Source organism: Solanum stenotomum, chromosome 2 (assembly GCF_019186545.1).
Source record: "Solanum stenotomum isolate F172 chromosome 2, ASM1918654v1, whole genome shotgun sequence".
Lineage (NCBI taxonomy): Eukaryota > Viridiplantae > Streptophyta > Magnoliopsida > Solanales > Solanaceae > Solanum > Solanum stenotomum.
This window is the reverse complement of record NC_064283.1, coordinates 73,721,861-73,736,520: the sequence shown is the minus strand read 5'-3', so window position 1 is coordinate 73,736,520 and position 14,660 is coordinate 73,721,861. Positions and strand designations below refer to the sequence as shown.

At 35.4% G+C, this 14,660-nt stretch overlaps 2 protein-coding genes across 5 annotated transcripts in view; both read left to right on the top strand.

Moving 5' to 3' along the window:
• The window catches only part of LOC125856412 (protein PHYLLO, chloroplastic), a 28,399-nt gene extending 20,712 nt beyond the window's left edge, over nt 1–7,687 (top strand). For all 4 annotated transcript variants that reach the window (XM_049535941.1, XM_049535942.1, XM_049535943.1 and 1 more), the window contains 9 exons: nt 1,867–2,022; nt 2,320–2,556; nt 2,668–2,835; nt 3,761–3,904; nt 4,491–4,952; nt 5,481–5,774; nt 5,855–6,012; nt 6,125–6,232; nt 7,032–7,687. In XM_049535941.1, coding sequence (XP_049391898.1) covers nt 1,867–2,022; nt 2,320–2,556; nt 2,668–2,835; nt 3,761–3,904; nt 4,491–4,952; nt 5,481–5,774; nt 5,855–6,012; nt 6,125–6,232; nt 7,032–7,275 — 1,971 coding nt within the window. In that variant the 3' untranslated portion in view covers nt 7,276–7,687. The remainder of the gene's footprint in view (nt 1–1,866; nt 2,023–2,319; nt 2,557–2,667; nt 2,836–3,760; nt 3,905–4,490; nt 4,953–5,480; nt 5,775–5,854; nt 6,013–6,124; nt 6,233–7,031) is intronic.
• LOC125856419 (uncharacterized) overlaps nt 1–14,660 on the top strand; it is a 175,119-nt gene that overhangs the window by 149,491 nt on the left and 10,968 nt on the right. The gene's annotated exons all lie outside the window — the stretch shown is intronic.

Here is a 14,660-nt window from a genome sequence, read left to right as displayed (position 1 = left end):
TAAAAGCAAATAACTGTGCTGCACCCTTATCAGAAACATAATATTAGCTGAATTCATGCGATTGCGACTGTCCTGACGGAAGGTAGGATAATGAGGACGGATCAAAAGGAAAAAATGGCAAGCTTTTTGGAAAAGGGGTACACATGACACCTTAGGCAATGAAGGGAGGGAAAAGTGAAGTGCTACATAAGATGGATCACAAGTTCACGTTTTACTCGTGCTTTTGGGCTTGATGACCGCATAGCTCATGGGACAAATCCGTGATGTCTGTTGGGCCACAGTGGACAGTACATGTGGATTATGACAAATTAAGTATCAGAGTCAGATTCCCATAGTATGATGGTGGCTCGAAGCTCAGTGAGAAAACTTAATCCCTAAAAGGGGGTGTATATGACGCCTTTGACAGAGGGCGGACGGATAAGAGCATGTTAAGAAGAAGGGGTAGACATCTAGTATGACAAGCTTATGAAGTAGAGTTACACATGACACCTTAGGTATATTTACTTCTGAAAGAGAGAGAAAATGCTATATAAGATAGAGCACAAGTTCACATGGTACCCACGGTTTTGGACTCAATGATGACGTAGCCCAAGGGACAAACTTGTGAGGTCTGTTGGGCCAAGGCAGACAATAAGTGCCATGGACTGGGCTGTGACAGTGACATACCTGCTTAGAGTGCACAGTTACAGCTAAATTTAAAACATCATGATATATATAGTATATAACATTGTGGTTGAAACCATGAAGTGTTGCTGGTGATTATGAAGTCCATATTTTCATCCAACTCCCCTCGTTATTTGTGAATGCTTTCCAGTCCTGGGATTGCCAAATCATATTACTCTTTCTATATATATATATATATGAATTTCTCTTGCATACGGATGATTGACAGTCAATCTAATGAACTGGTCAGTGGTCATGGAAAAGGTTGACCTTAAATATTAAGTTCTTGTGATGGGCTTCTCACAAGTCACAACAGATATTGGATGGCATGGTAATTCTCATCTTTGGCCTTGCCTCTAAGCATCATTAGTCTTATTATCTAATAATCCCATTATATCATACATGCAAATTAATTAATAGAAATAAGAGAAGCTTTTAGCGTAGAGAAGGGTGACATGCAATCCAAAGTCAATAACAATGTCTTGTGCATGTCATAAATTGGCTACTCTAAAATTGTGATAGCTGGGCAGCTTGCAACAGGAAATGATGAAGTGAGATGCGCTTAGCTAAAGGTGACTGCTAATACTTGCTTTTAGGCTTGGAGGATTGCTTTTCTTTTTCATACTATGATATTCCAGTTTGATACAGATGGTGCAGCTGTGCAGTAGTTGAATGCTCAGTTGAACATTCCTTTTTGTACGTAGATACAAATAATACATGATAGTGTCAGAACAGCCAGATATTGTCAGAACAGCCATGCTTGTTTATGAAGTTGAATCAGAAAAGGCATAATTCATGAGTCATTAAAAGGAAACCTCGTCTGCGTCATAAGTAGGGTCAGGAGAAAGTGTAAAATATTGTAAACCTAACAGTATCATATATAGTAAATTTTTTATTGCTTCAGAAACATTAATTGAAAATACTTATTTAAAGTAGGCAACTTAGTCTATTTAACTTACTAAAGCATGTCATCTTACTGTTTGTAGTTTTTCACTGGAGAGAAATGAAGAGCATATGATATTCAACTTGTAACCCAGATTTTCTTGATAAACCAAGTTTTCAAGAATAAGCTTTAAAATTATTGACAATGTATTGCTTTATTCCTCCCTCTCCCTCTCTTGGTACCCGTGCCTTCCTCTCTAATTTCTAGACAGAACTCTGGAAAGCTGAAATATTCTGGGTTGTCATCTATTAATATAACAGGTTGCACCGCTTGAGATCCACAAAGAAAACCTACTTGATGTGGAAGAGCAGCTTCAATTCCTTATTCATGTTGTGGAAGGAGCTACTATTGACCACTCCTTTCCTTTGCTGAAGGGTTCATTTTCTCGTTGGTTGTGGCAAAGCTTAGGTATCCAGGTAGGTTGATGCATCTTCTTTTTTGATGGATGGTAATAGGAACATCTAGAGATTCTGCAATTGAAGGGGAGCCTTGGTGTAACTAGTAAAGTTGCTGCCATGTGACTAGGAGGTCACGGGTTCAAGCTGTAGAAAAAACCTCTTACAGAAATGCAAGGCAAGGCAAGGCTCAGTATAATAGACCCTTGTGGTCCGACCCTTCCACGGACCCACGCATAGCAGGAGCTTAGTCCACCAGGCTGCCCCTTATATCTCTCCAAATTTATTACTTCTGAATTATGTTCACTTCATTTCTAGCCCAATTCAATCTTCCCAAGTGTGAGATTTGGCCTGGAGATGGCTGTCCTCAATGCTATTGCAGCTAGAGAAGGTTCAAGCCTGTTGAATGTACTCTGCATACACAGAGAAGAATCAATTGGGAATTCTTTAGATGTCAAAGTTTGTGCACTGCTTGAGTCAAATGGTGGTCCCAGTGAAATGGCTCTTGTTGCAACAACACTTGTCAGAGAAGGATTTACTGCTATAAAGCTAAAGGTGGGAGTATCATTTACAAAATGTGAAACTTGTTAGTAATTTTGTAACTTTCAGTGGAAGCTGTTATGATTGTAATTTGTAAAAAAATTTAACTACTTTTTTTTCACACAGGTAGCACGTCAAGCAGATCCCACTGTGGACATTGCAATTATAAAGGAGGTAAGGAAGAAAATTGGTTGGGAGATTGAGCTGCGTGCTGATGCAAATCGAAGTTGGAACTATGATGAAGCTGTTAAATTTGGCCTTTCTGTAAAAGACAGTGGCCTGCAGTATATTGAGGTAATGCACCAAAACACTTGTTAGATGTTTGTAAGGTAGTCATATTTTCAAGCAGTTAGGGAACAAAATGCCTTTTTAGGGCCAGAACCACTGAGAAGACTTTCAAGATGGAGGGAGTAAGATTTTGTAGAATTTGAGTGAAAAGAGAGGCTTCTTTGTATTTCAGTATATCCTTGCATCTCATGAGTGAGTTCTACAACTATTCTGGGAAAGAAAATAATTACAGAGAATATTTAGTTACAGCTAATTGGGATACAAAGTTCCTACAATCAAGCTAGTAATTAGACTAAGATGCATCTCTTACAATCAAGCTTGTCAACAGATTTAAATGCATTTTGTCATCTATTTCTTCAGAAGCCATTAATCTTTCCTCTTTTCCCTCTTTACTTTCTTTGATGTTGTAGACTCCAACAATATTTGTGCTGAAGCTCAACATATCTTGGTCTTTACATCAAAATATGCAGCATTACTGGCATATCAGAATACTTATATTCTACAAACTTCATGTTTCTACACCACACAAATAGAGGAATACAGTGATAACTTAGAGTTACTAAGTTATATTACTGAAGAGGTATAAAAGAGATATTAGTCTTGAATAAAATAAAAGTAATATAGTTGCAAAAGGCAATAATAAGACGTGACTTGTGAAGAAATCCATTAAAGAAATAACATCCCAAGGCATTACATTACCGTAACTAAAGGCAGCATTTTAAGTAGTAAAGGTTTAATCTACTGGATACCTAATTTCAGGGATTGGTAGTTTAGAAAATGGTAAATTGCTTGTGTCCTGTCCCTCGGCCATTGTTTAATGCTCAGACAATTAAACATCATAGTTTGCCTAAGTGTTAAGCATTCATTTCTCTGTCATTATTTCTCAGTTCCTATGATATTAGATACTTGAATAATTTTTTGGTTATTTCAGGAGCCTGTTAATAATGAAGATGATATAATCAAGTTCTGCGAGGAGACTGGTTTACCAGTAGCTCTGGATGAAACTATCAACAGTATAAGAAAAAATCACCTTAAAGTGCTTGCAAAGTACAATCACCCAATGATAGTTGCTTTTGTAAGTTTGCAGGGTATTATGGTCTATCATTACTTAGAATGTGGCATGTTTTTAATTGTTGTACATAGGTATTATATTTGGAAATTATCCCTTTTAGATACTTATTAAAAAAAGGCATTCTTCCCTATTAGATTTGTATATATATGAGTCAATCTTGTAATGATCTGCATAAAAATTTCAATCTTATTGGTCCGAAGTAATTAATGAAATGAATCATCCGGTCTTTTGAAACCCATTTACTTGCACAGGACAGAGAGCCGGGTCACATCCCCCTCTCCATCTTGAAAAAAAAATATAAACAAAAATAATGACTACAGCCAGTCATTAGATTCTTCATATGAAGTGAATCCTCTACTTTGTCTTATGTACCTATTATTGTATCACTCTATGTTCGAAAGGATATCAACGTATGAAAACTGAAAATAACAAACTGAACTTCATGGCTGCATCTACTGAAGTTTCAAAGGCAAAGTCCAGTTATTATCAAAATTGGGATCTTGATCAAAGTAGGCTTACAGTTACAGTAACTAGGTAATTGGATTTGACTTTGTTACTACAAATAAAAGCAGTTTCCAAATCATGTCAGGTTATCAAACCAAGCGTCGTTGGCGGTTTTGAAAATGCAGCATTGCTTGCGCGATGGGCTCACCAGCACGGAAAGATGGCTGTTATCAGTGCCACATTTGAAAGTTCCTTGGGTTTATCAGCTCTAATTCTGTTCTCACGGTATGTTGACCTGATGAAGTTAGATACTGGAAGAATGCTTAACAAGGAAGAGAACTCTTGCATAGCCCACGGTCTTGGAACTTATCAATGGCTTAGGGAAGATGTTATCAGAAGGCCTTTAATGATTGGCTATAATCCTTGCAACGGTGTTGTGGAGGCATCTGTTACTGACGCTGCTCAAATGCTGCAGCATTTTCAATTCAACCAAGATGCAGTTGTTCCTGATTGTACTTCCAGAGAACTTCATGCATATGAATTTGTGGCAGATCTTGAAGGTGCCTCCATCTGTCTTAACGTGCAAGAAATTGGAAAGAAGGATGATGTAAGTAGTCAAATTATGTTTTCTGGTAATGCTTAATAGCTAGTTGAAGAAGTTTACTGCAATCTAATTGTGCTGAATCTGGCTGGACAAAAAATAGGGAAAAACAATTGACAGTGGGTACCAGATGTCATCTTTTTTTTCCTGCTTGATTGCTTGCATTATAAGTCCAGTTTTACCAATTATGGTTGTAAAGTATTGTTATTTAGCAGCACCCAAGGGTGTGACCTATTGATCAATGAAGTGAGTTGAGAACCATGAGGTCTCTGGTTCAAATTCCAGCAGCGGCAAAAATACTAGGTGATTTCTTCCCTTCTTTCCTAACCTTGGTGGACAAACTTACCTAGTACCTGTTGCTTGTGGGAGGTGGCAGGTATCTTGTGGAACTAGTTGAGGTGTGCGTCAGCTAGTTCAGACACCACGGTTATCAAAAAAGAAATATTGTTATTTAACATGGTGACAATTTTTCTATTTCTCATTAACCTTGAAGTACCCAATGATATACTTTTATGCACAATCTGAGCTATGCAGAGTAGTGTAGTAGTATTTCTTCATGGCTTCCTTGGAACTGGAGGAGATTGGATCTCTGTTATGAAGGCTATATCAGGCTCAGCTAGATGCATTGCAGTGGACCTACCTGGACATGGAAGATCAAAGTTGCTCGGCCAGGATTTTGATTTGGAGGAACCAGGGTTGTCAATTATGGCCTTTGCAAAAATATTGCAGCAGTTGTTTGACAGTCTACAGTGTCAAAAAGTTGTTCTTGTTGGATATTCTATGGGAGCAAGGATTTCACTCTACATGGCTCTAAGATACAATTACAAGGTATACTGTATAAATATTTTCCATGGTATGTTGCAGAACATTTCCCAGTTAATATGATTGTTCAATATTCTTGACGGAAGGTTGCTGGAGCTGTTATAATATCTGGAAGTCCTGGATTGATAGATGAAGAGGCAAGAAAAGTGCGTAGAGCCAAGGATGATTTTTTCGCCTGCTCTTTTGCTGCTTCTGGCTTAGAGCCATTTTTAGATGCTTGGTATTCTGGAGAGCTCTGGAATAGGTAATTGATGAGATTCTCTCTATAGGAGTTTGCATCTACTCTTGCTTTGTGCTACATGAGGTATTTGTGCCATACCAATTGCTAACATGTTAAATATGTTTGCATCCTGCAGTTTAAGAACTCATCCACATTTCAATAAAATACTTGCGAGCCGATTGCAGCATTGTGATCTGAAAAATCTTGGGAGAGTATTAGCAGATCTGAGTGTTGGGAGACAGCCGTAAGTTGATGAGAAATCTTTTGCTGTTTTCAATTTGTGGTGTGAATTCTCTTATTTGCCTTTTTATTTTTCAGGAAAGAGGCTAAAAAGGAAAACAGAAAGTTCAAGTAGGAAAAGCTATTAAACTAAATAGAAAGGAAAAAATGACATTTTTTAGTAAGAAAATTTCATTCACAAGAGTCTTTCTTGCCGCTAGTGTCTAAGTGGGTCAGTTCCAGCTTTCAGCCATGACTGTCACTTCAGAATTCTCATATTTGGCTTCAGAAGAGCTAAGGAGATGAATTGCTGAACATTAGTACAGGTAGAAACCAGAAATAGCATGCTTATATGGTTCTTAGTTAATGGTCAAAAGCTTCTCCAGTAAAGAAAAGAGCAAAGTTTGCACTTTGAGAGAAAATAATTCCAGACTGAAAAGTGATTAATTTCTGCTAGAATTTGTCATAAGGAATAGGAATTGCATAGAATCCATTGATAGGGCAGGCCCTTAAAATTGTTTCTTTTTACTTTCTTCATGAAAGTTCTAATCAATTTGATTGAAATGTTCATATTTCTCCAAGAAACCTTAGAGTCATGCTTCTCATCTTTGGATTTTGAATTTTCCATGGCATTCTGATCTTTTGCTATCCTAAGTAGATCTCTAGTTAGACGGCATGTTATGATGTGAAGTCAATAAGTGTATCTCAGTAACTTGAGTATATCTTCAACTGATACCCTCATATTCCAGAACATGTTGATGCATCTTCTATTGTTTCCCTTTTCCAAGTCCCCACGTTTTAATTGTCCTCTTCATGTATAACAGGCCATTATGGGAAGATCTGAAGAGCTGCAAAGTACCCCTTCAGTTCATTGTTGGAGAGAAAGATGTTAAATTTAAGAACACTGCTCAAAAGATGTGTGACACAATGTGCCAGAGCACAGAGACTACGAGCGTTCCAGAAATAGTTGAAATTCCATATTCTGGTCATGCTGCACATATAGAGAATCCTCTCACTGTGATCAGTGCAATAAGTCGGTTTATCAGAGAAGTTGAGTTCAAATCATAATAAAGTTCATTTTCAACATTTATCACTCACTTGAAAGAACAAACAGCATTAGGGGAAGACACATTTTCATGGTTACTATGGCTTCAGTTGGAGTTTGGTTCTTTCTTCCGTCATATTGCCTACGACTAGCATCGTTTTTCCCTTAGAGATTGATGCCAAAACATAAACTCCGCTTCCTGGAAGACAGAACTGGAGCTATTGCGGTATGGAAAGAGAGTCACGGCTGTTGAATATTTAGATCATAGAAGCTACCCAATATTCATACTGTTACAGTATATATATACACTTACGTATGATGATTGATGCTACATGATAAAATAGTCATATCCCTCGTGAGGGAAACTGAATGATTAAATCTCCTTTTTGTAAATCAAATTCAAAATACAAGTTCCTTAAACTTTGTTAAGTTTAAAATATGTTAAACAAACTGAGCTTGCTATTGTTTGTATGCTCTTTGTATGTGGGTTGTTCTTTGTGTGTGTGAGAGAGAGTGTGTTATCATAAACTCTGTTAAATGTAAGGACGGAAGATGTGAGTTTCGTTCTAATGATGTGACGGGCATTGGTACGAGTACTGGTGTTATAAAGGAAAAGTATATCACTATGGAGTGACGGATTGTAATCCGATAATGCCAAAGTACTGATGTATCATTAACTTGGTTTCCTTTGTGTGGTTGTGTTTCTCTATTGAACTCGTATATTTGTGATAGTTGAGGTGATTATATGTCATTCCTACATTTGATTGATTGAGATGCATCATCATCCCTTTTTGTTGATATTATATTGTGCACGTGCATTGACATAAGATTGAGTATGAGTAAACGTTTGACATGTGAAGATCGTTCGTGCTGAGATTGATTTATGATTCTAAGTTGGGCACGTGGAGATCGTTCGTGCTCGATTGTTTGATTTTATGATAGTGCGTTGAGATCGTCCGCACAGACACATGGAGATTGTCTGTGTCAGTATATGGACCTCGCCAGTCCCCCATAGGACACGAACTCTCAATGTATTCTCTAAATGTCAAAATATGTCGTGGATCATGGTGATGCTATACATACTTTTCCTCCGAGTCGTTACTGAGGGTCCCGTAAAGGATTTTCAAAAAAATTACTTGAAAGCCATATAACCAAAATATTCATGGGTTAACACACGTGAAAATTGAGAAAATCGCCCAATTCCAATAAAATGGCTCCAATATGCCAAAATATTAATGTACTGCTTCACCAACTCCCTACAGAGGGTTCCGCAAAGATTTTGAAAAAAAATCGTTTAGAAGCCATATTATCAAGATAATTATGGGCTATTGAGAGGATGATCCCTAACACACGAAAAACTGAGAAAATCACATAATTCCTGTAAGATGGCTCCTAAATGCCTAAAATATGTGTAAAAAATAGTGAGGTGTCATGTACTGCTGACCCAACTCCCTGTGGAGGGTTACGTAAAGATTTTGCAAAAAAATTGTCAGGAAGTCATATCACCAAAAAATTTATGGGCTAACAATGATGAAAAACTCTAAAAATCACTAAATTTAATTAAAATGACTCCTAAATGCCCAAAATATGTGCAAAAAATGGTGAGGATTCACGCACTACTCCCCCAACTCCCTACTGGGGGTTCCGTAAAAATTTTGCAAAAAAATCGTCTGAAAGTCATATTTCAAAAATATTAATGGGCTAACACACACGAAAACATAGAAAATTGCCTAATTCTTGTAAAATAACTCTTAATACGTGCAAAAAATGGTTAGGCTTCACGCACTACTACCTTAACTTTCTACGGAGGGTTGCGTAAAGATTTTGCAAAACAAATCACTCAAAAGTCATCTCACCTAAATATGCATGAGCTAACACGCATGATAAACTAAGAAATTATCTAATTCTATAAAATGGCTCTTAAATGCCCAAAATATGTGCAAGAAATGGTGAAACTTCATGTATTGCTCCCCCAAATCCCTACGGAGAGTTCCATTTAGGTTTTGCAAAAAATGTCTGGAAGTCATATCACCAAAATATTAATGAGCTAACACACAAAAAACTTATAAAATCACCTAATTCATGTAAAATGGCTCCTAAATACTCAAAATATGTGTAAAAATGGTAAGTCTTCACCAACTAGTCCCTCAACTCTCTACAGGGGTTCAGTAAAGGTTTTGCAAGAAAATCGTTCGGAAGTCAAATCACCAAAATATTCATTGGCTAACATACACGAAAAACTTAGAAAATCACCTAATTCCTGTAAAATGGCTCATAAATGCCCGAAATATGCACAAAAAATGGTGAGGCTTCCGTATTGCTCCCCCAACTCGCTACGGAGGTTCCATAAAGGTTTTGCAAAAAAATCGCCCGGAAGCCATATCACTAAAATATTCATGGGCTAACGCACACAAAAAAACTAAGAAAATCGCCTAATTCTTGTAAAATGACTCCTAAATGCCCAAAATATGTGCAAAACTAGATAAGCTTCACGTATTGCTTTCCTAAATCCCTACGGAAAGTTCGGTTTAAGTTTTGCAAAAAAATCATCCGGAAGCCATATCACCAAAATATTCATAGGCTCACGCGAAAAATTGAGAAAAATCGCTTAATTCCTATAAAATGGCTCCTATATGCCCAAAATATGTACAAAAAATGGTGAGGCTTCACATACTATTCCCCCAACTCGCTACGGAGGTTCCATAATTTTTTTGCAAAACAATCGTTCAGAAGCCATATCACCAAAATATTAATGGGCTAACGCACACGAAAAACTGATAAAATTGCCTAATTCATGTAAAATGGTTCCTAAATGCCCAAAATATGTGCCAAAATGGTGGAGGCTTCACGTAATGCTTCCCTAAATCCCTATGGAAGGTTCCGTTTAGGTTTTGCAAAAAAATCGTCCGGAAGACATGTCACCAAAATATGCATGGGCTAACACACACGAAAAACTGAAAAAATCGCCTAATTCCTGTAAAATGGTTCCTAAATGCCCAAATTATGTACAAAAAATTGTGAGGCTTCACATATTACTTTTCCCTAAATCCCTACGGAAGGTTCCGTTTAGGTTTTGTAAAAAAATTGATTGGAAGTCATATCACCAAATATTCATGTGTTAACACACGAAAAACTCAGAAAATCGTCTAATTCCTGTAAATGGCTCCTAAATGCCTCAAATAAGTGTTAAAAATGGTGAGACTTCGTGTACTGCTCCTCCAACTCCCTACCGGAGGGTTACGTAATGGTTTTGCAAAAAAACTACTAGAAGCGATATTACCAAAATATACATAGGCTAACACCCACGAAAAACTAAAAAAATCGCATAATTTATCCTAAATGCCCAAAAAAATGTACACAAAATGGCTAGTCATCACGTACGGCTCCCCCAACTCTTTACTGAGGATTTCATAAAGGTTTCGCAAAAAAATCTTCTGAATCTCATATCATCAAACTATTCATGAACTAATGCTCTGAAGCACAAAGGCAAAAACTCTTAAATTAGATTATGAATTCGGGTATAAATTTTAAAAATAAAATTTACATATATAAAAATTACACGAAGACTAATAGTACAAATCAACATAGCTAATGATTCAAATTTTTTTGGGAAAATGCATAAGTACCCCCCCAGCCTATACCCGAAATCCCAGAGACACACCTAACCTTTACTAAGGTCCTATTACCCCCCCCCNCCCCCCCGAACTTATTTTATATGTAATATTCAACCCCTTTTTGGCCTACGTGGCACTATCTTTGTGGGCCCAGTGCATGTTGACATTTTTTTCAAGATAGTGCCACGTTGGCAGAAAAAGGGTAGAATATTATAGATAAATTAAGTTCAGGGGGGTAATAGGACATTAGTAAATGTTAGGTGTGTCTCTGAGATTTCGGGCATAGGTTGGGGGTACTTATACATTTTCCCAATTTTTTTCCTTAAAAAATGCTTTGAGGAGGAAATCTTCTATATGTTATCATATACGGGATAGATGAATGTTTCTTCGATAAAATATTTGAAAAACGTTAACTAAATTTGCATAAAATGAATGTACGTATTTGATCCACGAACTGAATTTGAATAACCTTTTTTAATTATTTTATAAAAATTATACACCAACTTAAAGTATCACATGAAAAAAGCAAATATGGGAATCACACAAACACTTCGTATTAGAAAAAAATGTATGTGTATTAGCTTTGATATTATTATTTAATAGAGTAACTAATTTGGTAGTGTTCTCAATAATTGTATAGTTATTACATCTTATTCGGTATTAATTATAGGGTGACATAATTAATACACAAAAATCTATGATTAAAGACCGAACTATCCTTGAATATATCAAACAAAGTAATCTCAACATAACTAATCTCACCATTATCAATATACCTTATTTATTACTCCATCTATTCATATTAACTGAATTTTTGGGTTTTTTTTCATTGTTCAAAATAATTGAATTATTCAAAATTTAAGATGAATGTTTGAAATTTTTTTCATATTTCCTTTTTACTGTAATGAAGTTTGATATTTTTTATGAGATAACTAGTGTTGGGTAATGCCAACATCCTGCATATGGCAAGGCCCACAAGGGCCTGGATGTCCTGAGTCCGAGTCATGATCGAACATATCGCTTGCTTGGTGGACTTAATTAAGAGATAAAGTTACGCATTTGATATAAGCTACCGTTTTTGGCATGATAATAAGTGTTTGATCCTAACTAGTATTAGAGTCAAAATCGTGAGTTCGATTCCCAAGAGTAACATTCTGCATGAGGCAAGTCGGAGTTTGTTATCATAAATCTATATTTTTATTTTTATTAGAAATGAAAGAAGCATTAAAATATACATTTCAATGTGCAATACAAATTTAAAGAAAATTGTAATTGCTTTTCTTCTTCTCTTTTTTGCATAGTTTTTTGTGCCTTTTTAATTGTGTGTCTTTGTTCTCTTCATAAGTAGTTGAGTCTTGATGGCAATTACACTCATTATCAACACAAACACCAGTGCCAGCACAAAAGAATGAGCAGTATTTTGTGCAATCTTCATCAATATAACATGATGGTGGTCCTTGAGTTGAACTTCTTGCTTCTACTAATCCACCCATAAAATTACATCCTGCAAATTATTACATAAAATATATCAAATTAATTAATTACTACTTCTTCAAATGCAAGAAAAATAATTTTAAAAATATTGTTTGAACCAAGGACCACCATCATGTAACAAATACAACAACATATTCGTGTATTCCCACAGAATAAAGTCTAGAGAGGATAGAGTGTACGCATATATATCTTCCTTCTTTCTCAGTAATGAGATAGAGAGGTTGTTTCTGATGACAAAATCATACTAATAGAAAAAGATGTAATGAAAGTACAAGAGACAGTAGTATAATAGAGGAATAGTTCGACAATCAAATAATACTATAATCATATATCATGTAAAAAATAATGTAACAAAAAAGGAGTGAATAACATATATCACATAAAAGATAATTTTATTTTTATTGTTTGAAAGAAGTGAGAGCAAACCAATTGCAACAAGCCAGAAAGTTATTAAGAAGAGCAATTTTATTGAAGCTTTTTCCATGATGATTTGTTGTATAAACTTATAATTTGTTATGAATTATGGAGGTGATTGTAATTAATAGCTGATTTATAGCAATAATTAAGTAAATATTTTATATTGGCTAATAATTATTATTACGTTTTCTTCCAAAATCTTCCATTCAATATTTTTTTTCTATAAAAAGGTCAATTTGACCATCTCAAATTCAAAATCAATTATGTCAAATATCTTAAATTAATGCCTCTAATAAATCTGTTCATATTGTCGTGTGTTTTTCTTTTTCTGAAACCTTTAAATAATTAAAATTGAAGATATGCATGCATTAATAATAAGTAATTGAAATATATTTGGAAATCAATTTGCATTAAATGTTTGAATTATACACTTTCCCATCCATACTATATGGTGCTTTAACTTTAACACACCCTTTAAGGAAATTTACTATCATTCATAAAAAGTAAAAAGCGATTGACTAAATTATCCTAATTTCCTAAATTAAATAGCACCTTTTTAGTTACGTAAAAATCACTTATTTAAATAAGGGTAAATTTGAAAAATAATAATAATGAAAACCTTCTTAATTATATATATATATATATATATATATATATATATTTATTATTTATTTTTTTTTTTGGACCTTAATTTTTTATTGGTCCAGCCCTACAATGGGTGCCAAATTATCCTTAAATTGGTACAGTTGAATTTGTTAGAAACGCAGATTGATATGACTAAATAATGAGATTTCAATCGACTAATATGCTTAGAAATTAAGTGTTACTTTAGAGTTGATGTTAAGTTTTGATGATTTAACAAACTTAGGGATCTAACAAGGGACCAGATCTAGGAAAGGGTTTTCTGGTGTTGGGACTGACGAAAGGAGAAATGAATGAATAAACTCAGCATGAGGAATATTTGTGTGTCTTCATCAAAAAGGGGGAAAATATTATATTCTAGTATTTTGATAATCCTCACAAATGTAGGGATCCGGTCCTTGGCAGAGTACTTCTGTCCAGATTCAAAGTGGTGCACAACTATAAAGCTATCTTTACAGCTGTCTTGTCAGGTTTGTTGCTGAGATGTGCAACGTACTTCACCAATAGGAAGGGTGGACGAAGTTGTTTGTTTAAGTGGTCAAAACCTTTGTTGGTAACTGATATATACAACAATAAAAAAAATAACATTATTCATTCAAAAAGAGAGAGCTAGCAAGTCCTTCAAGAACTCAAACATCAAAGAACACAGCAAGGGGCTTGGTCCCGAAAAGTCTGCGTACGTGAAACGGACGAAAAGACAATTGTCAAAAAGCTGCCAACTTTGATGTGGTTGGTGCACAACTTTTCATAACAACAGACTCTCGGCCAATGGCCTCATCCCAAGGGCATGTGTCCATTTTGATATAGTCTCTTCTCCAAAATACAAACTCAAGATTTGGCAAACAAAGTTGTGAATTTCTGAAAATTCATAAACTCAAAAGAAAAGACCATCTTCAAGGAAGAACACTTCTCAAGAGCAACAGGGACCTGATAGAGCTTCTTGTGTCTTAGTTGTCTTAGGGTGTATACTTCAGTGCTTATCTTGTAAATCTATTCCTATGTTATAAAGGAATTAGATCATTATTTCGTTTCTGAAGAAAAGTCTAAATTAGTTAAGTGTTGATTGATTTAGTGGGCAACATTGTTGTTGCTTAGTCAAAGTCTAAGTCATTTAGAGTTAGGTGATTTAGTGGGCAACAGAGTTGTTGCTTAGTTAAAGTCTAAGTCAATTAGGGTTAACTGATTTAGTGGGAAGTGTTGTATCTGCTTAGTTTCATTCTAAATCATCTAAGAGTTATGTG